This window comes from Carettochelys insculpta, chromosome 13 (assembly GCF_033958435.1).
Source record: "Carettochelys insculpta isolate YL-2023 chromosome 13, ASM3395843v1, whole genome shotgun sequence".
NCBI lineage: Eukaryota > Metazoa > Chordata > Testudines > Carettochelyidae > Carettochelys > Carettochelys insculpta.
Window position 1 is genome coordinate 929,482 of NC_134149.1, and position 27,357 is coordinate 956,838.

The 27,357-nt window shown below is 51.0% G+C and overlaps 1 protein-coding gene across 4 annotated transcripts in view; it reads right to left on the reverse strand.

Annotated features, from left to right (window-relative positions):
• The window catches only part of MED12 (mediator complex subunit 12), a 74,517-nt gene that overhangs the window by 1,939 nt on the left and 45,221 nt on the right, over positions 1-27,357 (reverse strand). The window contains exons 27-43 of one of the 4 annotated variants that reach the window (XM_075007409.1): positions 21,624-21,803; positions 21,313-21,384; positions 20,855-21,018; positions 20,595-20,756; positions 20,392-20,503; positions 20,087-20,176; positions 19,589-19,698; positions 18,801-18,936; positions 18,442-18,603; positions 17,480-17,857; positions 17,024-17,165; positions 16,532-16,737; positions 15,787-15,864; positions 15,280-15,497; positions 14,295-14,451; positions 9,209-9,406; positions 8,923-9,004 (exon numbers count right to left, since the gene is read on the reverse strand). In XM_075007409.1, coding sequence (XP_074863510.1) covers positions 8,923-9,004; positions 9,209-9,406; positions 14,295-14,451; positions 15,280-15,497; positions 15,787-15,864; positions 16,532-16,737; positions 17,024-17,165; positions 17,480-17,857; positions 18,442-18,603; positions 18,801-18,936; positions 19,589-19,698; positions 20,087-20,176; positions 20,392-20,503; positions 20,595-20,756; positions 20,855-21,018; positions 21,313-21,384; positions 21,624-21,803 — 2,647 coding nt within the window. Of the gene's footprint in view, positions 1-8,922; positions 9,005-9,208; positions 9,407-14,294; positions 14,452-15,279; positions 15,498-15,786; positions 15,868-16,531; positions 16,738-17,023; positions 17,166-17,479; positions 17,858-18,441; positions 18,604-18,800; positions 18,937-19,588; positions 19,699-20,086; positions 20,177-20,391; positions 20,504-20,594; positions 20,757-20,854; positions 21,019-21,312; positions 21,385-21,623; positions 21,804-27,357 lie in introns of all 4 variants that reach the window. The other 3 variants (XM_075007410.1, XM_075007408.1, XM_075007407.1) reach the window with 3 other exon arrangements.

Genomic DNA, 27,357 nt, shown 5'->3' on the forward strand with positions numbered 1-27,357 from the left:
CGTAGGGGATTGGGAGGTGTGCGTGATGCAGGGTAAGAAACTGAGGTGGGTGGGAGTGCAGCCACCAGATCCCCAGGGCTGGCGGGGGTGGCAGCTGTGCTGCCCAGCTGTCCAAGCTCTAAGGCTGGAGCCTTTGGGAGGGAGGTGGGGGAGGGCTGTGGCCAAACCACCAGCAGGCTTGTGGGTGCTGGCTTGGGTCCACGGGGGGACTGGGGCCTTGCCCCTTTGCCTGGCCCTCTAGTGCTGGGTCTCTGAGCCAGAGGGTTGTCATTTGGGCCCCTGTGGGGAATAAGTGGGCTGCCCATGCCCAGCGCCAGCATGGGAACCTTACTCCTGTATGGTTGCCAGCAGCACCCAGAGCCGCACCCAAGCCAGCCACTCTTGTTCTGATGTGCCAGCTTACTTCTCCTTTTGGTTTGTTACCTGCAGAGTGACAGCATTCAAACCTTCTCCTTCCATTGCCAAACTCAGCCACTCATGCCCACTGCTGGGCAGGTATGCAGCAGGCCAGGGCGAACCCAGCCCTAGCCCACCCGGGGAAAGGCTGCTGGGCACAGCGGCATTGGAAAGATGTTCTCCCCTTCTACAAGTGCTTTAGTCAAATTTGCTGCTCAGGAGGACATCAGCCTGACAACCCTGAAGACAAAACAGTACTGCACAGACAAAAGCTATGCATGTTTCAGGACCCAGCCCCTGCTCTGTGCTCTCTGCTGTGCCCAAAGGGATGGTGATCTCAGCGATGCGGTGTATGCACTTGGCACTCAGTGCTCTCCAAGACACTTTCTAGCTGGGACAGATCACCAGGGCTGGTGGAGCCCCACCTACAACCTCTCTCACAGCAAGGAGGCTGCAAGGTTTCTGCCTGACACAAAGCTCGCGCCATTACAGCAATACAACTGACATGAGCACGGCCAAAGGCTCTCGGAAACTCCAGCTGAGAAAAAGGAGTGGTGCTTCTTCCAGGGAACATCCCACACCTGTGCTCCAGGATCTGCCTGGCCCCCCAATCACTGCTGGGAGCAGTGGCAGGAGGGGAAGGGTCTGGCTTTATTCGATAAAGCCCTCTGCGGTTTAGGCATGTCTAAAACTACAACTTGAAACTCAGCAGGGAACCAGTTAGTGGCGTGTCCAGCTTCACACACAGCTTGTGTCTGTGAGCAACACCCCTGCTGCTCAGTGACATACGAGCTTTGCTGACAGAAAGACTGGTCTTTCCTGTCACTCGCTGCACAGGCTCTCTGCAGCACAGCCCTGCTAAAGTCACCCAGAGCAGCCAGCAGGGATGGGCCTCCTTCCTTTTTCACTCTGCAACAAATTCTGGGCCACCAGCTGAGCTGCTGGTGCCACCACACTGCCCTGCATCACACTCTCCACACCCTGGCCCTAAGACAGATCAGCTCTGCTTTTCTGAATTGCACAGACAGGCCAGGCCACACAGCAGCTATTCTACAACTCTGCCCCGTTTGCTGTAATCAGGACAGATGAGACTCAGGGCCGGTTGCAAAATGCTTACAGCTGGGCTGTAAATGCACCCTGAGAAGCAGCCTCTGTGCCTTACTGCTCTAGCTAGGAGCCCTGTGCACTAGGAGTCCCCCGAGTGGAGTTGCTGGGTGTGACATGACAGGATTTTATATGTCTGTGGAAGCCACTTTAATGCCCAGTGTGGCTATTGGCCCAAATATTGTGCTGGGGGGCCAAGTGAGATGTCCAGGAAAAGCCGATGATGCCCTGAATCTGTGTATAATACTGGTATCATGTATGTATGTAAAGCTACAGATTTTTAGCTCTGCAGCTGTGTGAGAAATGTTTCAGTGCTGTGGTTCACAATGGGAGGTGGGTCTCCACGCCAGCCAGGACAACAGACCGAGCAAAAGCCCAGATGGCCAACACCCCTTTTGTGATGGTGGGTTTTCCTACTGGGACTGCAACGAATGGAAACTCGGCACAGAGACCCACCTGGTTAGGTGGTGAGCCAACGTCTAAGGAGGAGAATGGGATTTTCCCTCCTCATTATGAAAAGCTCTAAGAGGGGCCCTGGCAGGGACTTTCCTTGTTCTTCAGTCCTCACGAGTTAAGCTTGTCCAGACTAAGAGCCCATCCCTCAAAAGGATGCTTATAGAAATGCCCAAGAATCAGCAAATGACATCACTGGCCTGCTTCAGTAGTTATGACTGATGCACATGAAGTGTTGCTTTAACAATTCTTCTCTCTAACCCTGTTCTTTCTTTTGTATTAATAAACCCTTAGATATTAGATCTAAAGGTCTTGCTTTTGTGTGGTTGTTTGGGTAAGATCCAAGTGTCCACTAACCTGCGTCTGGGTCTGGTCCCTTTGGGGTCTGGAAGAATGTGTGTGGTGTTTGGTGAGACAGGCTTAAGAACCTCTCACTTCAAGTTGTAGGTTGTTGGTCTGAGCTGGTAGAGCAGCTGGGAAGTCTGTGGGTTTGCTTGTTTGGCTTCTGGCTGGCCAGTGGGGCTGGCAGAGGTGCCATTGAGGCTTGTTGGATTTGCCTTAGAAAGGAGGAAATCCCAGCCTGTGGCTGTAAGCAGATTCTAAGCAGCGATACCCTGGACTGATTCCTCTAGCTGCGCCCATAAACCCCACCCTATTACACAGGGCCCTTAGCTCTAGGAGCCACTTCCTCCAATGCAAAAGAACTCTGCAAAGTCTAAGCTCTGCTCAGGCATTCTCAGTGGAGCCAGAGCGATAGATGGTTAGGCTGATGGATAGCAGTAAGAGCTGGGTAACAGTCTACTTAGTGTAGACTCTCTTAGAGGCTGATTGTAAATGCACTTTCTACCCACGAAGGCGAAAACACAACTTCCGTAGTGGCACAGGTGTGTCTGGTGCTTTTCCAACAGAAGAAAATCACTGGCCCTGTCCTTTGAAGATCTACATACAGAAACCCACTCAGCCAAGGCCACACAAGAGCGCCACATGGCTGGAACTGCACAATGCAGGGTTCAGCCTGGAACCCAGAAGTGAAAGGCTGCATAACCCAAGCAGGTAATCAGTCCTGCCATGGTACAAAGTGGAGATTGTGGCCCTGAAGGGAAAAGGATAATTTCTCCAGCCACCAACTTCCCTGTGCCTCAGTTTCTTGACTGTCACTAGGTTCTCAACCCCGGGAGAAACTTGCATCCCACTGGTTCAGTGAATAGTGCTGCCTCAGTGAATCCTGTTCAGATCCTAGACGGAATACAAAAGGCCCATAAGGAAATACCTCATAGCTCCTGCAGTCGCAGCCTCATAAGGAAAAGGCAGGTAGAGACACTGGGATGCAAAGGAACAGTTAAGTAGGAGCTGCAAAGTGATGGGATCCCACGCGAGATGGTCTGGCTGCACTGGAATGTGGTCACATGGGGAGGGTTCAAAGCAGCTGGGCACAGCCACAGCTAGGCTGGCCCCTGGGAAGTAAGGCAGGGTGTGTGCACACAGCACCCACTGGGGGAGGGCTCAGTCTTGGATGACTAAGTAAATTGCTGGTTTTACTATATTAAATTACCTGAGCCTCACAACTGCAGCAGGGCTTAGAATGACACTGCCCTACTGGGGCCAGGCAGTGCCCTGCATGTCAGTGTGCAATAACACAGCCCCTCATTGACCATGTCCTGAATGAAGCACCTCCTTGGCTGTCCCAGCAGGCAGGAGCTCTGCAACGTTGGAGGCAGCGGCACTGACTATGAGACACCCAGAAGAGTGGACCAGACTGGACACGTCTGAAGGGCCGCCCTGACCCCTCTGTCTGCCTCAGTGCTAGAAGGCTGCTCAGTTGGTCCATAGTACAGTAAACCCTCGATTTAATGGACTAATGGGGGAAGGCGTGTCTATTAATGCCAAAGTCCGTTATATCCAAATGGCTGTACTGTGTGTTGATGCACTGACCTTCCCAGCCCACCACTCACTCCTGTCTTCTGCCCCACCCTTCCCTTCCCTGTTCCTCCCCGATTCTTCCCCTCACACCTCCACCTCCCTCTCCCAATTACCAGGAGAGGAGCTGAATGCCGTCCTGGCTCCTTCCACCTCCTGCAGCTCTCAGTGCTGCAGCTCCTCCAGTCCCCAGCTCCAAGCCACTCACGCGAAGGTACAGCGTGGCCACCCCCAGCCTGCCAGCAGGCAGGAGCCTCTGACACCATGGCTACTGTCCACACTATTGCAGGCAGTGGCAGCTGAGCACCAACATGCTCCACGCACCAGGGGCTGGGGGAGAAGAGCTCCTGTGCCCCGCTGCAGCTCGCCCCCCGTCCCCAGTTCCTTTGGGCCCAGTGGCCCCACCTACTCTGGCAACTCCTCCAGCCCTGGTGGTGGCTCTGGTGAGTCTCCAGCATTTATCTGGGGGGTGGCAGACAGCATCCCCATTACTTCTGAAGTCAGTTACATCAGGGTCCATTAAATCAAGAGTTTACTGTACTGCAGACGCCCCTCTCTGCCTGTGGTCCTGTTACTGCTAATAGCTATTGTCCTAAGAACTCAGGAATGGCCAGAGTGGGTCAGACCAAATGTCTTTCTAGGCCAGTACTCTGCTTTCCGACAGTGGCCAGTGCCAGAAGTCCCGGAGGGAATGAACGGAACAGGACAGTTAATGTGTGATCCATTCCCTGTTGTCCAAAGCCAGCTTCTGCAAACCAGAGGCCAGAACACACAAACAATGGAATTGCATTTCTGCTCATTCTGGCTAATAATCATTGATGGACCTACCCTCCATGGACTTACCTAGGTCTGTTTTGAACTCTGTTATCCTTTTGGCCTTTACAAGGGCCTCTGGCAATAAGATGCATTGATTGACTGTGTTTTGAGAAGTAGTACTTCCTTCTGTTTGCTTTAAACCTGCAACTTATTAATTTTACGGGTGAGCCCTGGTTCTTGTGTTAGGGGAAGGGATAAATACTTTGTTAATCACTTCTTCCACACAACTCATGATTTTACAGTCCCGTAGCATATCCTCCCTCACTCCAACTGTCTCTCTTCCAAGCTGAACAGTCACAGTCTTTTCAATCTCATCTCACAGGGCTGCTGTTCCATACCCTTAAACAGTATTGTTGCCTCCCCATACTTTCTCCATTTCTCATAATCTTTCTGCGATGGGGCACCCAGACTTGAAGACAGTATTCCCGGTGTGATACGGATCCATAGAGTGGCATTATGACATTTACTGTATCATTAGCTTATCCCTTCCTTAATGGTTCCTAACACTTATCTTTTTGACCACCACTGTACACTGAGTGGATGGTTTTCAGAGAACTATCCACAATGACTCCAAGATCATTCCCTTGACTGGTAACAGCTAGTTTAGATCCCCCTGTTCTGTATGTCCAGTTGGGATTATGTTTTTAACTGTGTATTACTCTGCATTTATCACGAGGGTTACTCAACCTGTGCAGTAACGGAGGTTCTTCGAGATGGGAGTCGAGGTGGGTGCTCCACTTTAGGTGACAGTATCCTGAGCCTCTAGCTGGAGAACTCTGACAGCAGTACCTGGGTGGTCTGCACATGTGCACTCCCCATCTCATGCTTGCAGTGACAATTAACCAGTGCTATGTGGTCCTTAATGTTCCCTCTAATTTTACCATCCATGTGCAGAACACATTTTACATGCCCTGAGATATGTGCAGGCGCGCACCACCAGTAGAAATACAGGCTGTTGTCTGTGGAAGCTCTGCTAATCGGCTGGGCAGCACCTGACTCTCTCCTGGGTGGATACCCAAGCACTCAGTTTACAGCGAACACTAGTACCCCTACCCTCCCTGGCCCCTTCTCTACTGTAGAGCAGTATCTCTTAACCTTTTCGAAAGGACGCCGTCTACTTCAAAGTCCCCTTATTCCCATGAGCTGATGGGAATAAGGGGACTTCGAAGTAGGCAGGGTCCTTACGAAAAGGAGCCCCGTCTGGATGAGCCGCGTGGTGCATCAATTTCAAAGTGCTGCGGCCGCCCGCATGCTAATGAAGCGCTGAATATGCATTTCAGCGCTTCATTAGTAAACTTCAAAATGGTCATTTGCGTGGCCATTTTGAAGTTTGGGGCACGTGTAGACACGGCCACTGTGATGTATAATACATGCCTTTTTTGTGTTGTTTTAGGAGTGTTATTGCCAAGAGATCTGAAAGTGGTCCTGGAGCCTTTCATAGAGTGGAATGACTCAGTCTTGCTGTTGAAATTTCAGACCCTCAAATCGAAGGTCCTCTATCCTGGCTTGGACTCCCTTAGGGAATCCCGACAATTGAAGCCAAGAGGCCTGGTGCATTTCTATCGCGGTAGTGATGGTCATTGCTGCTGTGACAGCAGAGTCCAAAGATGCTTGGAGAGCTGTTCTAGCCAATATGACCCTCCAAGATGAGCAGTGTACTCCTTTACCTGTGGGCATGCAGTCAGTAAAGCCAGAAAATTTAGTGAAGTTTATGTAGTCACACTCGGCCATAAGGATTTCATAACTGGCAATTCACAAGTGAAGCGTTGCTGATGAGTAGGCCTTGACGTTAAGTCAGTCCAGTCTTTTCTATTCCTTATCAGAAGACAGGTTATCTGGATAAATGTTGTTTGCCCCCTCACTAACTGCATCAACCAGCAGTGAATTTGGCTGAGGGTGTGTGAATAGAAATTCTATCCCTTTTGCAGGAAAGCAGTATTGTGATGTGCCTTCTTAGATGCGGGCAGAATGGATGTATACATGTTCATGGCAGGTTTCATGGGTGCTGAGTTAACTGGAAGGACAAGCTGGGAGGAGGTAGATGGGTGCAGTATGTCCAAGAAACGGTCTAGGGTGATCTGGAGCGTGTCAGCAATCTCTTTGAAGAGGCCCTGGAAGTTCCTGAGATCATCCCCAGCAGTAGGTGGAGAGGATATAAGAGTCTTGTCCAGCGGGAATGAGTGCCTGCCTCCTGCTCAGGGATTTCTTCAGTATGCTGTTCAGGAGGGGCAGCTGTTGGCCCCGTGGATTTTGATGGAGAGTGTGGTGATGGCGTTGGTGCAGAACTGTCTATAACCTGCCACAGGACCCAGAATGCCCAGAGAGGAAAGAGGGGCAGAGGTGGGAGCTCCAAGGGTTGACCCCACCACCCTAGAAATTCAGATCCTGCAGGAGGCTTAGAGTGCTTCTGATGTGGACACTGAACACTGCCTTGCACAGGTGAAGAGTGTTTGGAGGACAAAGCCTCCCCAGCCGCCTCCTCACATTCAAGAGGCTGTAGCAGGTGGAGCGAGTGGTGGCAAAAGTGGTACCAGTGCCAAGCACAGGTGATTCTAGCACCAGAACAATTTTCAAATCCCTCAAAAAAGGGAATTGCGGAGGTGTGGTACTGAGGGAGAGCCCTGCGTAAAGGGCAGCATTGAGATGTGTGGGAGTAACGGGGCAGGGATAGGCAAGGAGCTGAGAGAGCACGCTGAGGGCGAGGTGACAATCTGAGGTGCAGCAGCTGTGCTCTTCAACGTAGGGTCAGCAGAAGGCACTGTTGTCTCCTGTGCCGCAGTGCTGCTCCATGCAGAGCACTTTGGCTGTACTGCAGTGCCAAAGGGGAGGAGCTGTTCTGCCTCCTCTCCTCCGCAGAGCCTGCCCCTGTAGGGTCTGCAGCTTTGATGTTACTGCTGGCACCACAGGTCCCTCAAAGGCACTAAGCTGCAGCATGATCAGTACTGATGTGGTGGACAGAGTCAGGAATGTCTCCTCTTTGATGTGGTCTGGGGAGGGGGAGAGCTAGCCCTTCTCTTTCTTCCATGTCCCTAGGGAGACAGGTCCCTTCCTTTCGGCCGGTTGCCTGTGTGTGTCAGAAGGTGCCTGCGATGATAGGGTGGCAGAAGAATTTTGTGATGCCAGTCTGAAGAGGGACAGAAGGACTCTACCATTTGTGTAAGCTTTAGTTTAAGATTCAGGGCTCTCTTAGTCCATGATTTAAGACTGTGGCAGTGTGTGAACTTTTGGGGCACAAGAGTTCTCCTAGGAACCAAATACATTGTGAGTGTATTAGAAAGTGGAATTGCCTCATGGCACGAGAGGCAGTATTTGAAGCCCTGACACAATGAAGGAAAATAATAGCCCTTATGGGAACAACAACAAAAAAAGGATTTTTAAAAAGGGAGAAGAAATAAAGAGTCTTAACCAACTAAGCTAACGTCCCCAAACGAATTAACTGAACCACCGCACTAAGTGAGAGGCAAGGCCAGCAAAACACTGCTTGAGCACCAACATGGATCAAGGAACTGGAAAGTCTGGGTGCTGTACAGCACTTGTTAATTGTCACTGCAGGTGCAAGACAGAGTGTGCATATGTATAAACCAGACAGGGACTGTAGAGCTGCAGTGCGCTCAATCATCTGAAGTGGTGCGCCCCCAGGGACTCCACTCAAAGAACAAGTAATTTTGTCCACCATCTTCTTGCCCAGTTATCAGTTCTGAGAGATCCCTTTGTAACTTTTCACAGCCAGCTTTGGACTTCCCTCGAGTAATCTGGTATCATCTGTGAACTTTGCCACCTCGCTGTTGACACTGTTCTCCTGATCATTTATCACTCTGCTGAACAGCACTCGTCCCAGTACAGACTTCTGGGGACACCACTAGTTACCTCTCTTCTTTGTTCCTTATCTTTTAACCAGTTACCAGTCTGTGAGAGGCCCTTCCCTCCTACCCCATGACACCTTATTTTACTTAAAAGAGTCACTGCTGAGGGACCCTGTGAGAGGCCTTGGCCTCATTTGCTGATCCTCTCACAGAATTCTGAGATGGATGGGGCCTGATTTCCCCTTACAAAGACCTTGCTGACTCTGCCCCCCAAGACTGTGTTCACAAAGCAATGATCTGTAAAGAGGCATCAGACAAGCCTGGGCTTGCCCCCCTTTGCTATCACTTGACACCAGTGTCTGTTCTACGGAGAAACATGACTTGGGAGGGGCAGAAAGAAGAGGTAATAAAAATGCAAAGTGCTGATCCTTACTAGAGAGTTGCTGCTGAAGCTGTCGGACCAGGGCAGCTGTTTGCTGCTGCTGCTGCGTCTGCTGGAGGCCCTGCCGCTGGAACTGGAGAGAGAAACACTATTGAAAAGTGCCACAAGGCTGATGGGGACTCAGCATTCACATGGGCATCCGGCACATGCTCCCTGTATCAGGCAGCAGCTGGAGGGGTGGAGCGGGACAGTGCCCCAGGGAGCAGGCAGGAGGGTCTGTGGAAGGCGAGGTTGTGACAAATGGCTCTCCTCCCCTAGCTGTGTGACACACACTTACAATGGGCTGCTGAGGAGGGAGAGCCTGCATCGCCAGCCCCGGAGGCTGGCCCTGGGCTTGTGGCTGAGGAACCGTGGACACCTGCGGCTGTTGCTGTGGTGGTGCCTGCTGCTGCTGCTGCTGCTGCTGCTGCTGCTGCTGCTGTTGTTGCTGCTGCTGCTGCTGCTGTTGCTGTTGCTGTTGCTGCTGCTGCTGCTGCTACAAAAACAGAAGCAGAATAGACCATTAGAGATGTGTGTAGGGAAGGGATACAGAAGATGTCAGCCTAAGGAGAAGGGGAAGATTCCCCTTCCTACACGGAAGAAGATTTGTAATTCAGCAAACAGTAACCTTCCCTGGCTGCCCTCAACCTAACCATTAAATAGGATTTTCTTATAGGTGCCAGGGCAGGATCTGTGTCAGGCTCAGAATAGACTTCTGTGCCTTAACCATAAGGCTATCAGTCCTCTCTACAAGACTCTGCCCCATAGGAGCTGGCAAAGCTATACTGACTGCACAGTCTTCCAGTGCCTGTGTGACGGCACTGACATCCATGTCTGCATCTAAGGAGCCTTCTCCAGGGCAGATTACCTCGTTTCCTCGTGACCAGCTAGTACCAACGATTCCTTGTCTGTGCCCATCGTGTCCTTCAGAAGCCCCACGTTCCGTTGGGGTGGTACTGTGTGAGCCCCGGTACAGAATCTGGAAGGCTTCGGTGCCCTTGGTACCAATGATCCCCAGCAAGCCAACATGGTCAGGTCTCACTGTGGGAACTCACAGCCCTCTTCTTGGAGGCCTTGTGAGAATGGTTCATGGTTGACTTCCGAAGCTGCCGCTCAGTTACAGAGCACTGCAGTGAGAATTCCTGCCATCCGGACTGTTGGCGTGACCTCAAGCATGGCTGGAGAGATGCTTTCATTAGAAGCTTAAATCTCCATAAAAACAGCCCTACTAAGTCAGCCCAAAGGTGCATCCAGCCCAGTATCCTGTCTGCCAACAGTGGCCAATGTCAGGTGTCCCAGAGGGAGTGAACTGAACAGATGATGAACAAGTGATCTCTCCTACCATCCATCTCCAGCCTCTGACAAACAGAGGCCAGGCACACCATTCCTTCCCTATCCTGGATAATAGCCATTAATGGACCTAACATCTGTGAATTTACCTAGCTTTTTTAAACCCTGTTGTAGTTCTAGCCTTCACAGATGCCTCTGGCGAGGAGTTCCACAGGTTGGCTGTGTGCTGTGTGAAGAAGAGCTTCCTTTCATTTGTTTTAAACCTGCTGCCCATTCATTTCATTTGGCGTCCTCTAGATCTGATATTATGGGAACAAGTAAATAATTTTTCCTTGTTCACTTTCTCCACACCACTCGTAATTTTATATACTTCTGTCATATCCCCCCTTCGTATCCTCTTTTCTAAGCTGAAAAGTCCTAGTCTCTTTAATCTCTCTTCATAGGGGATCTGTTCCAAACCCCTAATCATTTTAGTTGCCTTTTTCTGAAACTTTCTAATGCCAGTATGTCTTTTTTGAGATGAGAAGACCACATCTGTATGCAGTATTCAAGATGTGAGCGTACTATGGTTTTATGTAAGGGCACTAAGATGTTCTCCGTCTTATTCTCAATCCCTTTTTTAATGATTCCTAACATCCTATTTACTTTTTTGACTGGTGCTGCACGCTGCATGGGATGTTTTCAGAGAATGATCCATGACGACTCCAAGATTTCTTTCCTGATTAGTTGTAGCTAAATTAGCCCCTATCATACTATAGCTGTGTCTACACGTGCACGCTACTTCGAAGTAGCGGCACTAACATCGAAATAGCGCCCGTCGCGGCTACACGCGTCGGGCGCTATTTCAAAGTTAACTTCGACGTTAGGCGGCGAGATGTCGAAGTCGCTAACCTCATGAGGGGATCGGAATAGCGCCCTACTTCGACGTTCAACGTCGAAGTAGGGACCGTGTAGACGATCCGCGTCCCACAACGTCGAAATTGTGGGGTCCTCCATGGCAGCCATCAGCTGGGGGGTTGAGAGACGCTGTCTCTCCAGCCCGTGTGGGGCTCTATGGTCACCGTGTGCAGCAGCCCTTAGCCCAGGGCTTCTGGCTGCTGCTGCTGCAGCGGGGGATTCATGCTGCATGCACAGGGTCTGCAACTCATTGTCGGCTCTGTGTATCTTGTGCTGTTTAGTGCAAGTGTGTCTGGGAGGGGCCCTTTAAGGGAGCGGCTGGCTGTTGAGTCTGCCCTGTGACCCTGTCTGCAGCTGTGCCTGGCACCCTTATTTCGATGTGTGCTACTGTGGCGTGTAGACGTTCCCTCGCTGCGCCTATTTCGATGTGGTGCTGCGCAACGTCGATGTTGAACATCGACATTGCCAGCCCTGGAGGACGTGTAGACGTTATTCATCGAAATAGCCTATTTCGATGTCGCCACATCGAAATAGGCTACTTCGATGTAGGCTTCACGTGTAGACGTAGCCTATATGTATAGCTGAGGTTATTTTTTCCAATGTGCGTTACTTTATATTTATCCACATTAAATTTCATTTGCCATTCTATAGCTCAATCACTCAGTTTTGTGAGATCTTTTTGAAGTTCTTCACAGTCTGCTTTGGTCTTAACTATCTTAAGCAATTTAGTATCATCTGCAAACTTTGCCACCTCCCAGTTTACCCCTTTCTCCAGATTGTTTATGAATAAGCTGAATAGGATTGGTCCTAGGACTGACCCTTGGGGAACACCACCACTTATCCCTCTCCATTCTGAAAATTTACCCTGTATTCTTACACTCTGTTTCCTGTGTTTTAACCAGTTTAATACCATCTGGTCCCAGTGACTTGTCACACTTATCAATCAGTGCCAAAACCTCCTCTAATGACACCTCAATCTTGGACAATTCCTCAGATTTGTCACCTACAAAGGGCGGCTGAGAAGTGGGAATCTCCCAAACATCCTCAGTCGTGAAGACTGAAGCAAAGAATTCGTTGAGGCTCTTCACAATGACTTTGCAATCTTTGAGTGCCCCTTTTGTATCTTGATCATCTAGGAGCCCCGCTGGTTGTTTAGTGGGCTTCCTGCTTCAGATGTACTTAAACATTTTGTTATTGCTTTTTGAGTTTGTGGCTAGCTGTTCTTCAAATTCCTCTTTGGCTTTTCTTGTCACATTTCTACAGTCATTCCCTTTTACATATGATCCCTGTCCCTTCTGGACCTGGGTTCCAGGTTTGGGCATAAGCCACATTTCTAGGGAACATGCTTCTCTCGCCAACAGCTGACACCCTGAGCATGTATGTCAGTCACTGGATTAGATTCTTGACAACAGGCACTTCTTGAAGCCCAGTCAGCCAGGTGTACCTTGTTCCAGATGGGTGTGGGGTCTGGGTGTGTGTAGAAGAAAATGGAACTTTAAGGGTTTTTTGTTTGTTTTAGGTCAATAAATAAAGAAATAGCAAACAGACAAGTGAAAATGAAAAGGAGCTCTACATGATTAGAGAAACAATCAGCAATTCTCTAGGAGGCCACAGTCTTTCTACAGGACTGCTCAAGCTCCATGCAATGTTGGTTAGTCTCAGGACAAACCTAGGTGAGGGGACTATGTGAAGGAGTACAGATGGTCGGGCCAAACAGACACTGCTACCAAAATTCTCTGATCAGAAGCACAGGGACACAGATAAACCTACAGTGGGGCACCCAGAGGAAGACCATAGGAAGGAGCGCTTACAATCAGCTAGTGAATATAGTTCACTTGAACTGAGTAGCCACAAAAATTCATTGTTTAAAGTTGCGTAATTCTCAGTCTATTTCCATCATTTCATGAGCATATATGTCAATATCTGCTCTACCCTGTCGTCTATGTCATGCATCAATACTCATCCGATCTTGCTCTGTGTTCAGGAACAATCCCATCAGCACATGGCAGTGAACTCCTAATCTAGAAGTTTCTATCTGGGTGTTCACCTGTAACTGGCACACCACTGTTTACTATACGACAGCTTTCAAGGAACAAGCAGAGAGTCTCATGAAGTTAATCATCAAAAGGAAATATTAACTGAATATTAGAGGGTATTTGGTAATTATAAAATCTCCTAGCTCACAGGACAGCCTCCCAAAGGCAACGCTCGAGACCTCCCTGAGATCTACTTGGGACCCATCACACTGGACAAAGCCAGGGAGTTCATCCACACGTAAACTGTCACTGAAACAACTGGGCTGTCTTTAATGCCCCTGCATTTGATACTGACAAGACTGTGTGCGCACAATCATTTCACAACAAGTGAGAGAAAAAAAGTGCAAGCTGAACAGACCAGGCTCTCAGTGAACTCGTTATAGGTGAGAACTGCAATCCAGATAGTCCTTTCCTTTCCAGAGAAGCCCTGCCATTGGCTCAGGCTGGGAGGGGATTTCCAGTTTAAGAGGCTCACTGAGCAGACTGGATGCATCTGGGTCATAACTGTGTCTAAAGAAGCACTGGAGAGACAAGGTACATGATGGAATAGCTTTTACGGGACCAACTTCAGTTGGTGAGGGACACAAGTCTCATGCCTTGTGTGGTTCAAAAGACTTTCTCTACCCAGCAGAAGTTGGTCCAATAAAAGATATTTCCTGAGATGGCCTGGCTACAACTCACTGCACGAAGCAGTAGTAGGCTGCTTTACATACCAGTAAAGCTCAGAGCTTTGTAGCACTGCAACACTGATTTGAGAGCCAAACTTCAGGCAGTATCTGAGGCTCAGCTGGAGCCAAGAGCAGCGGGGAGCAGATCAGTGAACGACAGACCCATTGGGCCTTTCCAGTTCCTAACTTTGCTTCCACACATATCAGATGAAAACAAAGCAATACCGCTAGGTCTCTCTACAGCTGAAGCACACATCTCCTAGGAAGAGAGAACATCTTCTCAGGAGAGAGATCAGCAAAGAAGCAGCAGAAAAAGACATTTTTGTCACGTATCAAACCAAGTATGATGAAGCGCACCCTTGCCGTCGATGACAAGAGTGCTGAGCAGGTAGGAGGACGCACCTGAGCTGGTGGTGCCTGACAGGTCCCGCCCTCAGCTCTGGCTGCTCACATGTTGTGAGAATGTGGAAAGAAGAAGCAGGCCTTCACTTACTCTCAGCATTTGCTGTTGTTGCTGCTGCTGCCTCAGGTACTGCTGCTGTTGCTCAGGTAATATCTGACTGGGTCGGATTCCTGACGGCACCCCCTGCGTGCTCATATGATTCATTCCACTCATCATAGGTGCTTGCTGTATCGACTGATGAGGAAACCTTACACAACAAGGAGAAGGATCAGTTGGCTCTGTTGTATCCAAATACAGCATGGAAATGCAGGAGTCTCCTAAACCCAACTTGAGCTTCTCATTGTCCAAGAAAATGAAATGGACCTGAACCACAACCTCACACATCACCAACTCAGAGAGTCCAGAACAATTGAGGAGGAACTCAACACCTTCAGCCAGGCTGGGATCAGGATTTGTACAGTACTTTTTCAAAAAGTCTGACCAGTCTAGATTAAAAACAGGGAAGAGCCTCAAGCTACAGGACTCTGAGCTTTGCTCCAGGTGACAATTTCTTGTCTGCATCCATTCTGCTAGTGGAGGATGGTGCCTCCAAGCCCCGCCCCCTGGGGGGGGACAGAGCATCTCCCACCCAAATCTATCCTCCTTGACATGACAACCAGGCCTTCCCCTTGGGCGAAGATTCCCCAGCCAGATCCATCCACTTGTGATGGGGGGTCCCAGCACTTTCCCCTGCAAGCATGACTTTCCCATCAGACCCAAGCCTATGGTTATGGACTTCCTTGTCCTTCAAGCAATATTTCTCCCTTTCTAATTCCATGCCTCACCTGCTGGTCACAGCCTCCAAACCCTTCTCCCCAGGCTACTCGCTGAATCCCCACCTAACTGTAATATCTTGGGAATCTGTGAAGAAGATGGACAAAGCCACCAGCTCAGAGGACACAGGACACTAAGATGCTGAATGCTACTGTGGCACAGGCTGTTCGTTGGCCATCGACTAGTGCTACCTGAGGAGGTACACTGGAGAAGTTCCTGTGCACCGCCAATAGCAGCTCAGTGCCTGCGGGCCGAGTGGTACCTCTGTGTGTTGCCCAGGGCGTGGCCATAGCCAGGGGCCTGCTGATGCACATAGCCACTCGGTCTCTGCTGCATCTGTCTGACAGGGTCCACGAGAGCTGGGTTTGAGCTGGAATGGGAATTCTGGTAGGGCTGGCTGGAGTAAGTGGGAGGTACCATTGTGCTGGACTGAGGGGGGTGCTGCTGCAGGCCTATGTGGGAGACGTACGGTGTGTAACCCTGGGGAGAACAAAAAGCCTGGGTTAAACACGCTGGGATACAGGGGGACTGCCGGGAGGAGGGTTTTTCCCACTGGGAAATAGAGACAGCAGCAGTAGAAACCCAGGGCCTCACGGTCTACGTCACCCTCTTCCCAGCAACAGAGACTTTGAGGGTAGCTAGCAAGTGGGGGCTCTCTGGTGTTCCATGTGGCCTCAGGTCCCAGCAGCAGGCGTTCACACACTGCTGCTGTGCCATAGCCCACCTGGCCCTCTCCCCTCTTCTGCCAGGCAGCGAAAGCTCCACTCACCTGGGAATGTTGCATGGCTCCATAGGAAGGGGTAGTGCCCATGTGGCGCACCGGGGGCTGCCCCAGCATTCCCTGGCCCTGCTGGAAAGGAGAACAAGATGTTCACGCTCAGGAACTAGGAAAACTAGGACCGTCCTGCTGCCTCAGCCATCCTCATGGCATCTGGGCCACGTGAGCGTGGCAGGGTGCAACCGGCTCTCCGGGACCCACCTTCCCATCAGGACAAGGCCTTGGAGGACATTCCCAGGCAAGGATAAAGAATATCCTGGCCTCCCTTTCTGTTGTCTCCACAGCCCCAGTAACACCAACCACTGCCCCCGAGCTGGCCCTACAGCCACAGTGACACCAATTCCTGCCCAGCCCCCAGGGCTGAGCCCCGCACGGCCCCTGCTGCCCACACAGTCACAGTGACACCAACCCCTGCCCCATCTCCAGAGCTGAGCCCCTGCTGGTCCCACGGACAAAGCGATATTAGCTCGTTCTTATTGTACGTCTACCCTCCCAGCTGATTCAATCAACGAGGCAGGCACACACAGAAGGAAACGAAGCAAGGACCACGGCAATGCCAAATCTCTGGGCCGTCGAAGTCACAGGTGCTGTAGAAACACCAGTCACCTGAGGCAGACCGAAATGCACAGTTCGCAAGAGCACTGGGGAGTTGATTTGCAGCACGAATGAGAAAATGAAAAGCCACTGTGCCCTGGTACTGCTGCACAACAAGTGGTGGGATACAGATCTGCCATACCAGCTTAGCCTGTAGTTGCTGGCGGAGCAGCTGCCCTTGGGAAACTGGAGGCTGCTGTCTGTAGACTGCTGGCTTATAGGAAGAGTCAATTCCCATTATGCCACTCATCCCTGAAGGCAGCATCCCACTGTAGGGGGGCCGACTCTGCACCAACTTTCCCAAGGGCATGCGGACAGGCCTGTAGGAGGTATCCAGCCGAGGGCCACCTGTGATAGGAGGAGAAAGGGCCAATGTCACACACATCCAAATCACCACTTCCCAGCATGCTAGGGAAGGGGCACTCCTTCCTGGCTGTGATTAGCCAAGACAAGCCCAGGCAACTGTGTGGGTATGACACCTCCCCTTCTGCCCCCCAGAGGCAGAATTCTGGTCCTTCCATTTGCTCACTGGCAGACGGAAGAGGCTACAGAAACACAACCCCTTGATGGAAACAGGATACCCTTAAAGTTCCTCTCAGTGGGGTAGGAAGATTCTCCTTTCCCTCATACCCACCTGCTGGCAGAGGCTGATTCTGGGCATAGAGACCCACAGATGGCTGCCCATATGTCAGTCTAGGTATGGAGCTCCCTGGTGGATGATGCATGAGGACTTCGGGCATGCCAACTCCACAGGAGACTCGGCCCAGCACAAAATCCTGCAGGAGGAAGGCAGAGTGAGAGGGAGCAGCACAGCTGATGCTTGTGGGACCTCTCAGCTGAGATAAGTGGGTCACAGAGCTAAAAGGGACAGGATGTTGAGTGCTAGTCAGGACTATGAGCAGCCTCTCCTGTCCGCAGCAAGGATGCCAAGGGCACACTCTGCCTCTTCCTCAAGAAACAGAGAGGGGCTCTTCTCCTGGGGAATGCTGGGAAGAGATGCAGGCTTTCACTGACACCTCTCAGAAAGGAAAGCATGGCAGAGCACAGAGAGCAGAGGACAGGGCCCCACATCAGCGAAAGGCCAGGCTACCTCACTCTTGGTGGAAGGCTGGCTGCGTTTCTTGCTTTTGCTTGGTTTCTTCTTGCGCTCCTCAGTGGAGGTGGCAGGATTGGAGCTGGTTTTATCAGCTTTAGTGGGCTCTACTGCCTTCTTCTCCGGCTCTAGGGCCACAGGTGTAGGAGGCTCTTCTTCCTCAGGAGGCAGAGGCAATGGTTCCAGGTAGTAACTGCGGGGCTTGGGTTTCAGGTGTGTATGATACAGCAGGAGTCTCTGCTGCTCCTCAAACCTGGACACCTTACGATCCACCCGCACAGTCCCAAACCAGCCCCAAGAGAGGGGGGCCGAATGCTTCAGGCCCTCAAACAGATCCCAAGGGGAAATCTTCTGCTTTGTGGAGACTTGTAAACCCTTGAAAGAAAGATGAGAGAGTCAGTAAGCAAGCTGCAACCCACTGGCAGCTCTTGGGCAAGGGCACAAGGAGTGACTGACTCCAGTCCATGGAACAGGGCTTCTGAAGAGCAGCCCAGCTCCTCACTCATGGTCCCTGCTCAGCCCATCAGGCAACCTTCATTTCTACTGGCTCTTGAGGGACCAGCATCTACTGAAATAGTGGTCACCATATTGTCTCCTATTGCTCCTCAGTTCACCCCTATTCCTTCTCAACTCCCCTTGGTTGCTCTCCTGCTGGCCCATAATCAGGCTGTAAGCTGCTGTGGCTTGGATCATGGGTCTCCGCGGGGGCACAGCCAATGTTTAAATCAGCAGCAGCAGTACTTGTGATGTCTTGGAAGACGCTGCCTGAACTATGAGTGAGTTAAAACACCACAACTCTGCCATTCCCTGGTGTGCTTTCACCACACTGAGGACAAGAGCCCTAGCCCGCTTTGGACAGCTAGCTGGCAAGGCAGTTAACAAACCAAGTGCTTCCACATAGGACCACAAGGCGCTGTGCAGTGGTAGCCATGGCTCAACCAAGGACCTGGGCTACTTGCCTCCTTCTTGAAAATAGAGTCAAAGCCAGCAATCTTGTTGCCTTTGGTGTCAATGAGGGATCCCTGAGGTTCGCAGGTAATGACATCCCGAGTCTGCTTGGGAAGAGGAAGCAGCTGTCGCACCTTCTCCAGGCTGTCGGACTGTCGGTCACCGAGCTCCTTCTGCACAAGGCAGGGCATGGAGACAAGGTGTCAGGAGCCATTCGCATGGCGACATCCAACACGTACCACCGTCCTATCACTGTCGCCCACACGTTGCTCTGCCCCCTCCCTCACAAGCCAATTCTCAATACCCTGAGACACTGCTGCCTCCTGCCCACACTGCCCCAGCTGTCCCGAATGGCCCAGAACTCCCTCACCCGGAGTTTCTTGACCAGGTTCATGTATGCTCGCTTGTTCTCCTCCATGCTGCCCTGAGAAATGCTGGACATGTCCGCAGCCAGGGTGCCATTGATGAGCACGCTCAGCATGTCCAGCACTGTGGTGAAGAGCTCGCTGCAGGGCAGAGCAGAAAGGCTGAGGTGAGGAGAGAAGACCAGCAGTTCCACAGCCCAGCACCACCCAGAAATGCAGGACTATACCAACATCTCTGCATCGCCGAGCACAACGTCCTGCTACCTCACCTCAAGCACACCCTCGGGATGGACAGGGTGGGACAGAACATCTTAGAGTGAGCTGTCTAGTCTTAAATCCCCAGCACCTCAAATCTCAGTCCTTAGATGCCCTCTAGAAAACTCTTCCATGGCATCCCAGCCCCACCCCCATCCTGTTGTGCCTTGTAACCCCCTGGCAGACACACTTGCCAGACAACTGGATGTGCCCCCTGTGTGCACATTCCCTCACCTCTCCTCACAGCTCTTCCCTGAACTCCTCAGTGCTTGTCTGTATCTCGGCAGTAACACACCTGGGAGAGATCAGTGCTCCTGCTGTCCCCTGGTGCCCTCTGCTGCGATATCACCCTATGCCCTGGGAACTAGAGGCCCACTACTTCTCCAAGTCTCTTTCAGCCATTCCCTGGTCCCTGCAAGCCTCAAGCGGTCTTGTAGGCTCGCTCTCCTCCCGGGTGCAGAAGCCCTCCTTGTGTGTTGGGGGAGCTTGCCCTCACTAGGAGAGGGGCCCTTCTTGGAGACTTGCAGGAGAAAGTTACTTGTTTGACTGCATGTCCACAGTCCCACTGCTGATGATGTCCAGGAGAAGCACTGCCCACTCTGTTGTCTGCTGCGTGCTGCGCTGAACTGTATCAAACATCCCCCCCACCTGGCAGGGAACAAAAGTGCGTCAGAGCCCTGGCACTGTGCTGCGACACAGGGAAACCATAGGACCCAAAAGAGAGAGTGGAAGCTAAGCCAGGACACCTTCTAAGGGCATGTGAGGAGGGGACAAGCTCTGGGCTCCCACCTGTGGGGGTCCCCTGCTGCTGGCCCTGCAGCAGCTCTCCTTGCCAGCTTGGCAGGATGCTGTGACCAGTGTGTCCTGGGCATTTGAGAGAATGTATCCTGGCAAAAAGGTGTCTCCTGTCTGCACAGGGCAGCCTGGTCTCTCTGCCCATCACATCCCCCCCAGAGACAGGGAAATAGCCATCATGCTCTTCCCACCCTCAGAAGGGAGATCTCCGTGGTTATCCCCCTTTTCTCCTGCAGCTCACCAGATTCAGTCGCAGTTTCAAGGCCTCATGCATCAGCTGTTTGGCTTTGCAATCATCCTGGTACTGATCTTCCCGCCAGTTTGTAACAATCTAGGAAATTTATAAGAGAGGTGAGGAGCCCACAGGCTGGACCCTGCACTGCAGGGGAGCAGTAAGTGCTCCCCATCCTTCACTGCATGGGCTAAGGGGAAAACAGACAGGATACCCTTGATATGGAGGGATGAAGGAGGTGCTTTCCCCAAGGAGGATGGCACCACGTGGGGGCCTGTTGTTCCCAGGCCAGTGGGGGGCTAGGTGGGACCTACCTGCTGGACCTGGCTGTAGAGTGAGGTAAGGAGGCCTTCTCGCTGCTCATCCTGTCCTTTTAAACACGTCAGCACCAGCGAGAGGAAGGGCTGCTGGCTCAGTAGGGACATGCTGGGAAGGAGAAGAGGAAGTGAGCTGGACAATACCACATGCATGGGGCAGAGGGGTGCCCAGGGCTCCCTGACCTCTGCCCAGAGCTCACCTCTTCTGCTTCTGGCGGTCGCGCTCTTTGCGGGAGGATGACCCCAGGTGCTGCCCTTTCTCCAGCTCTTCTCCAGCTGCTTTCAGGACATGGCCCTGAACTGACGTTGGCAGCTTAGCGATAAGTGGGGCCACCAGCCACACTCCTGACCTCTCCAAGGAGCTAGTACACAGGCAGGCAGAAAGACTGAGTGAGGCACGCCTCTCCCAGAGCCCTCTGCGAAGGGTCCCAGGGAAGAGAGGAGCAGGGGCGGCACCCACCTGAGAACGGGTTTGGCTTTGCTGCTGGCAGACGCAGTGCTCACAGGCACAGTGCTGAGGCTGTTGGCTCCAGGGCCAGTGGAGCCGGAGGCGCTGGTCTCTGCCGACTGCTGGAACACCTCAATGGTGGCCTTGGCAATGTTTTCTAACAAGGAATTCATCTCCTGGAGAGAGCGGAAGTGGTGAGAGCTTGGATGGCCCCCCTACAACTCCACTCCTGACTGACTGACCACAGCAACGGGGCAGTTGTGCCCCAGCACAGTCCTACCAAGTGAAACTCCCTCCTACCTGCAGGCCTTGTGGGACTCTCACCCATTTTCGGGGAGCATTCCCCAAGCATCCTCCGTATTTCCCTTCCCCACCTTCTCGCTTCGGACCAGGGGTCATCCCCCTTAGAAACACAGCGAGATCCCCATCCAACATGCAGGGCAGCTCTCTGAGCTCAGCACACAACTCACATTGTTTGGTGTTTGCTTAATCATGAGCTGCAGCTCTAGTGAGGACTGCCTCATTGTCCACTGGTCCAAGTTCTGTAACACAGACGCTGCAAATTAGCCTCTGCCCTGCTCTCAAACCCTAACTCCTTCCCCAGCCCACACAGCCCACTCCCCCATAATGAATCTCCCCTAGCCTCGCCACATGCACATGTTTGGAGAGAAACATGGGGAACACTATGTCCAGCAATGGAGATTAATGGGAACAATATATCAGGGTCTCTCCTCCCTCCTCATCACACCATGGAGCCCAGCAGGACCCACCCCCCCAACACCTGTAGGATGCGTTTAATCCTCTGTCGCTGGGGATTCTCTCCCTCCTCGTTGTCCAGCAATCGGTGCGGGTAACAGATCAGCTGCATCAGCCGCTGGGCCTGGGTGCTGCTCAGAACGGGATCCTGCAAATCATTGCTGTCTTCACAGAGGGACTTCAGACACCGTTCACCCACCCACTCCTGCAAGAGGAGCACATGGCCAACAGGGTCAGCACCTGGCCTGCACTGTGCTCAGGTGAGCATGCCAGGACAGCACTCACTACTTGCTTCTCAAATTTGAGGGAAGGATTCAAGAGCAAATTCACTCCGCACAGACCTGCCTAGTAGCCAGTGGGGCCCAGCATTCCTTCCCCGAGGGGACAAGGCAGGGATCTGGACATGTTGGTTTGGAGAACAGAGTTATGAATACACTGGAGTACACAGTGATGATAAATAATAAATGAAGCAGGTTTTCCTTTTAATTATTCTCGTGGCTCTTCTCTGGATCCTTTCCAAATTTTCAACACCTTTCTTGAATGGAGACAATATTCCAGCATGTACACAGCAATATAACCTACTCCTGCAGGTTGAACTTCTCTGGTCTGGGAATCTCCCATCCAGCAACATCTGCAGTCCTGACCAGAGAGCTGCGGAGGCTAGCTGGGAGCAGAGCCAGGGCAGAGAGCCTGACCAGAGCCTGCAGCACAGCCTGGTGGCCAGGAAGAGAGCCTGGCAGGGAGGATGCTGGTCCCCAGGGAGTGCCAGGAGGCTGGCAGCTGAGGAGCCAGAATGACCACCTCTAGTTTGGCACACGTCCTTGTCCAACCTGTACTTGGTGTTACCCTCTTTACCCATCCTAGTTTCACATTAGCCCTTTGGCCTCAGCATTACACTGGGAGCTCACATTCACACAAACTCACATTTAACTGATTACCCACTATGACAGCAGGGGGAAGCTTCTTCAGGTCTGGGGCCACTGACCTGTAGACAAATGTCAGGGGCCGCAGGAGAGAGAAGCTAAAAAAAACAACCCAACACCACAAAGACACCACTCCTGACTGATGTGGCCCCCAGATGCATGAGAGCAGGGGATCTGGGGGAGGAGACGGTGCAAGAGCAGGCTGGGAATTGGGGGGATGGGGCTAGGCAGGAAGAGGAGGGTGTGGGGTCTGTGAGGGACAGGGTGGAGGGTATGGGGTACAGGGTGTGAGATGAGGGTCTGGATGGGAAGTGGGGCAGAGGAGCTGTCTGGGGGTGTGGGGTCTGGGCGATGGGGTGCACCTACATTTGCAGCACCCCTACCCCCTGCTCTCAGGTACTGTCCTCTGCTGCTCTGATTGGCTGAAATTCCAGCCAATCACAGGAGTGGTAGGAAGCCTCTGGGCAAGCTGCCCAGGCTGCTGCTGCTCCCTCCAGCTAGGAGACCAGCCGCAATTGGCAGCGGAGCCCAGAGCCACTTCCTGCCCACCCACAGAGAGGTCTCTCCCCCAGCAGAGTATGCATCCAGGCCACAGCTTAACTGATCCATCCCATGAGCCTCAGCTCTGCACCCTCCACCCTGCCACAGGCCAGATACCATGGAAGGGAGCCCCACACCTCAGGGTCTGGATCCAGACCATGGGTCAGGGGTTCCCCACCCTGCACTATAACCATCAGTCTCTCTCAGAATCACTCCTTTTCAGGACAGGATCACCCACCCAAGAATGGCCTCTTCCCTTGACCCTCAGTGTTTATTTGCCAAATGGATCCAAATGTTTGCTTGGATCTAACTTATTAGGGGATACAAAACCCCTTGGGTGCGTCTACACTAGCCGGCTACTTTGAAGTAGCTGGCACAACGTCAAAATAGTATGCATCACGTCTACACGTGCCGTGAGCTATTTCGATGTTGAAATTAACGTTAGGCGGCAAGATGTCGAAATCGCTATTCTTATCGGAAGATGGGAATAGCGCCCTACTAAGACGTTCAACATCGAAAAAGGGCGTGTGCAGACGATCCACATCCCACTACGTCGAAATAGCGGGGTCCTCCATGGCGGCCATCAGCTGAGGGGTTGAGAGACGCTCTGTCCAGCCCCTGCGGGGCTCTATGGTCACCACATGCAGCTGCCCTTAGCCCAGGGCTTCTGGCTGCTGCTGCTGCAGCTGGGGGTCCATGCTGCGTGCACAGGGTCTGCATCCAGTTGTCAGCTCTGTGGATCTCGTGCTGTGCAGGGCGAGTGTGTCTCAGAGGGGCCCTTTAAGGGAGCGGCTTGGGGTTTTGCTGGCCCCTTATTTCGACGGGGAGGGCTTGTGTGTGTGGACGCTCCGCATTTCCTTCCAGGGTGGCTCCTTTCAACATTCTCCGTTGCTACTTCGATGTTGAACGTCGATGGCACCAGCCCTAGAGGACGTGTAGACGATAAGCGTCGAAGTAGCCTATTTCGATGTCCTTACTTCGAAATAGGCTAATTTGACGTCGTGTGCTAGTGTAGACATAGCCCTTGAGTACTGATCTGCCCTCTTCATTATTTACCACTCCTCCAGTCTGCAGTGACCCCTGCCAACTTTATCAGTAATGCTTTTAGTTTTCTTTCAGGTCATTGATAAAAAATGTTAAGTAGTATACAGCCAAAAAATGATTTCAGATTCCACTGGAAACAGACTTCCTTGATGATTCTCTATTCACAGATAACATTTTTAGGGCTGTCAGGTGGCCAGTTTTTAATTTATTTAACACATGCCATGCTGGTTTTGTATCAGTCTAGTTTTTAATCAAAATTATACGTGATACTTTTCAAACGCCTTACAGAAGAGTAAGTATATTACAACACTATTAACTTTTTTTCCCCAAACTGGCCTCAGAAAAATGTGTATCTTCCATAAGCCCAAGTTGTTTGACATTCCTTATATTCTCCTTCAATTCTTTACTAACCCTGTATCAGTCATTCATTTATTTTGCCCAGGACTCATATCAGACCAGCAGACCTACAGTTACCAGGGTTGTCATATTTATCTTTTATAAATACTGCCACAACATTAGCTTTCTTCCAGTCCTTCAGAACTTTCCCAGTGTTCTATGATTTACTGAAAATCCAACATCAATGGTCCAGAGAGCACCTCAGCCAGCTCTTTTTAAAATTCTTGAATTAATGTTATCTGGACTTGCTGATATAAAAACATCTAACCTTAGTAACTGCTGTTAAACACCCTCCTTAGTTATCTTTGGAATTTAAAGCATTTCACCTTCAACATAAGACAAACACCATCTGGATTTTCCCAAATATGGAAAAGAAATATTTATTGACCACTCCTGCTTTATCATTAATAATTCTTTCATTTCCATCTTGTAAATACTAGACAAATACTATCATTCAGATTCCTTCTGTTCCTAATATACCTGAAAACAGAAGAGTTACCTACCCTTCGATAACTGGGTTTGAACACGTGTTCTCCATGCAGATTCCACTCATGGTGCCCATGTGACCCAGCCACACAAGATCAGGCTAGTTTTGAACAGCAATGTCTCTCACATTCCCATGTGTAAATAGCTCAAATTAGAGGTCAGAGCCAAGCCACGAGGCTAGCCAATAGACTACGCCAGGAGCCAGAACAGGACCAAAGGGCAGTGATGAGCATTATGGTCAGGACACAAGCCAGTGATCAGGGCAGAAGATACTTCAGAGACAGGCAGGGATTGGTGTGGAATGGAGCAGGTAAGAGAGAGAATAAGGGCTGGCCAGGAAGTAAGTCTACTGCAACTGTGGACAGGGAACACACTGAGCCCCTAAAGCTACATGGTGTACATAGTGACCAGTAGGCTCTCCTGACCAATCAGGAGCACAATGGCATGTTACCTAGAGACACAGTGGAGGCAACATGAACTCTTGTGGAAAAGGCTCTAACATGACCGTACGGATCTCTTCAATTATTTGGTACTAAAGACTTAATATACTCAAAAAATATCTGGATAATCTAAGTGGAACCCCTTTCTGGTAAAGCCGTAAACAGACTGGATTGAATACTTTACGCTAACTCAATAGAAGGATAATGCTCTCACCACATACACAAGGTACAACTGTATGTTGTCTGAGATGGAGTATGTTATGGGAAGAAAACAGGAGATGACCTGACTAGTTGAGGTGAAAGTCTGAAATCTGGGAGAAGCCTAAGGATGACACTGTCCTTAAGGTACATGGGAGTTCCCACCATGAAGGCCTGTATTTCCAGAGCTAACAAACACCAAAAATGCCATCTTTATCAACAGCAGTAGTGGGAGTAAGTTGTTGCGACCATTTGATCAGTGAAGACCTGGCATGCTAGTGGCATGACTCTGCCTCACAAGATATCTATGTGCAATCACACCTCCCTAGGGAACCACAGCCCCTGCCTCTGGAGATGGCCAAGATAAGCTCCCCAACCAAGAGTCAAGGAGTCATTACCGCTGTCCGGGAAGCGCTGAGGTCCAAATGCCTTAGTCACTGCCCTTCTGGGCCCTCTCCTACCTTGCCCCAGGGTTCATGGCACCTCGCAGCACCACTGGCTATCAGGGCCTTAGAAGGCAGAGGCAGAGAATGGAGCACCATTGAAGACCTGAAGACCCGTCTGCCAGTTTACTGTGAAACGCCCATGACCATTTGGCCAATGCTGTGCCTGTTACGCATAAATTGATCTCAACCAGCTAAGCGATGCCAAAAGGGGAAGTACAGTCAGGCATGCTGCTTGATGTAAGCGCCATAGGCATGCACCCTGTAAGCTTCACTGACCCTCTACAGCCCTCTACAGTGCAAGGCTGACGGAAGTGATCTCTGTCATCTGAAATCACTGCAGCACACATACCCTTTTACCTATGTTGGAGTCAACGTGGATTTGCCTTGTTGACCTTAATTAAGTGATCTCTGTCATCTGAAATCACTGCAGCACACATACCCTTTTACCTATGTTGGAGTCAACGTGGATTTGCCTTGTTGACCTTAATTAAGGTCAGTTATTTGCTGTGGAGCTCTTCTCCAAATCAGCAAATCATCTAGATGGAGATAAACTTGTATACTCAGACTGAAAAAGTATGTAGGCACTGCAGCCAGGACTTTGCAAAGAGCCATGTGGCCAACAGGCAGGACTCTCATGTTGGCAGAGGGATGTTCCTATCAAGAATCACAAATGCTTTCTAGAAGTTGTGTGGATGAAAATATGGAAGTGTCTCCTGAGCCAGTCCATGGGATCCTGGAAAGATATTATGGAAATCACAGTGACCATACGGAATTTGAAATGATGCTTAAATTTGCTGAGAGCAAAAAAAGACTGAGGAAGGGTCTCCAGCCTCCTTTTCTATATGAAATTAAGTAGTATATGGGTATATAAACCCCTTCGCATGAAATACCCTCTTCCACTGCTCCAAGCTGCATCACAGCCCACTTTCTGTACGAACAGCTTTGTTAAATGGGTCCCTGGAAAAGGCAGAGGGAGAGGCTTGTAACAGTCTAAATTTAGATAGAATACCCATTAGCTATTATCTTGAGGACCCACTAACCTAAAGTTATCTTCATCCATGCTTGTAGAGATGATGCAATTTCATAATAGAGGGCAGAAGAAGAATGTTCTAAAGGTGGCTCAACCAAGCTTTCAATACGTTAATCAAAATTACATCTTGGTAGAAGGTCAAACTGCAGCATAGACCGGAGGAGGAAGACGGAACCATGCAAACTTTTATCTCCTCCTTAGAGGCTCAGGAGATAGTTGCAATTAGAGGTTTGTGCTTGTAGCTTGGTTCCTGCCT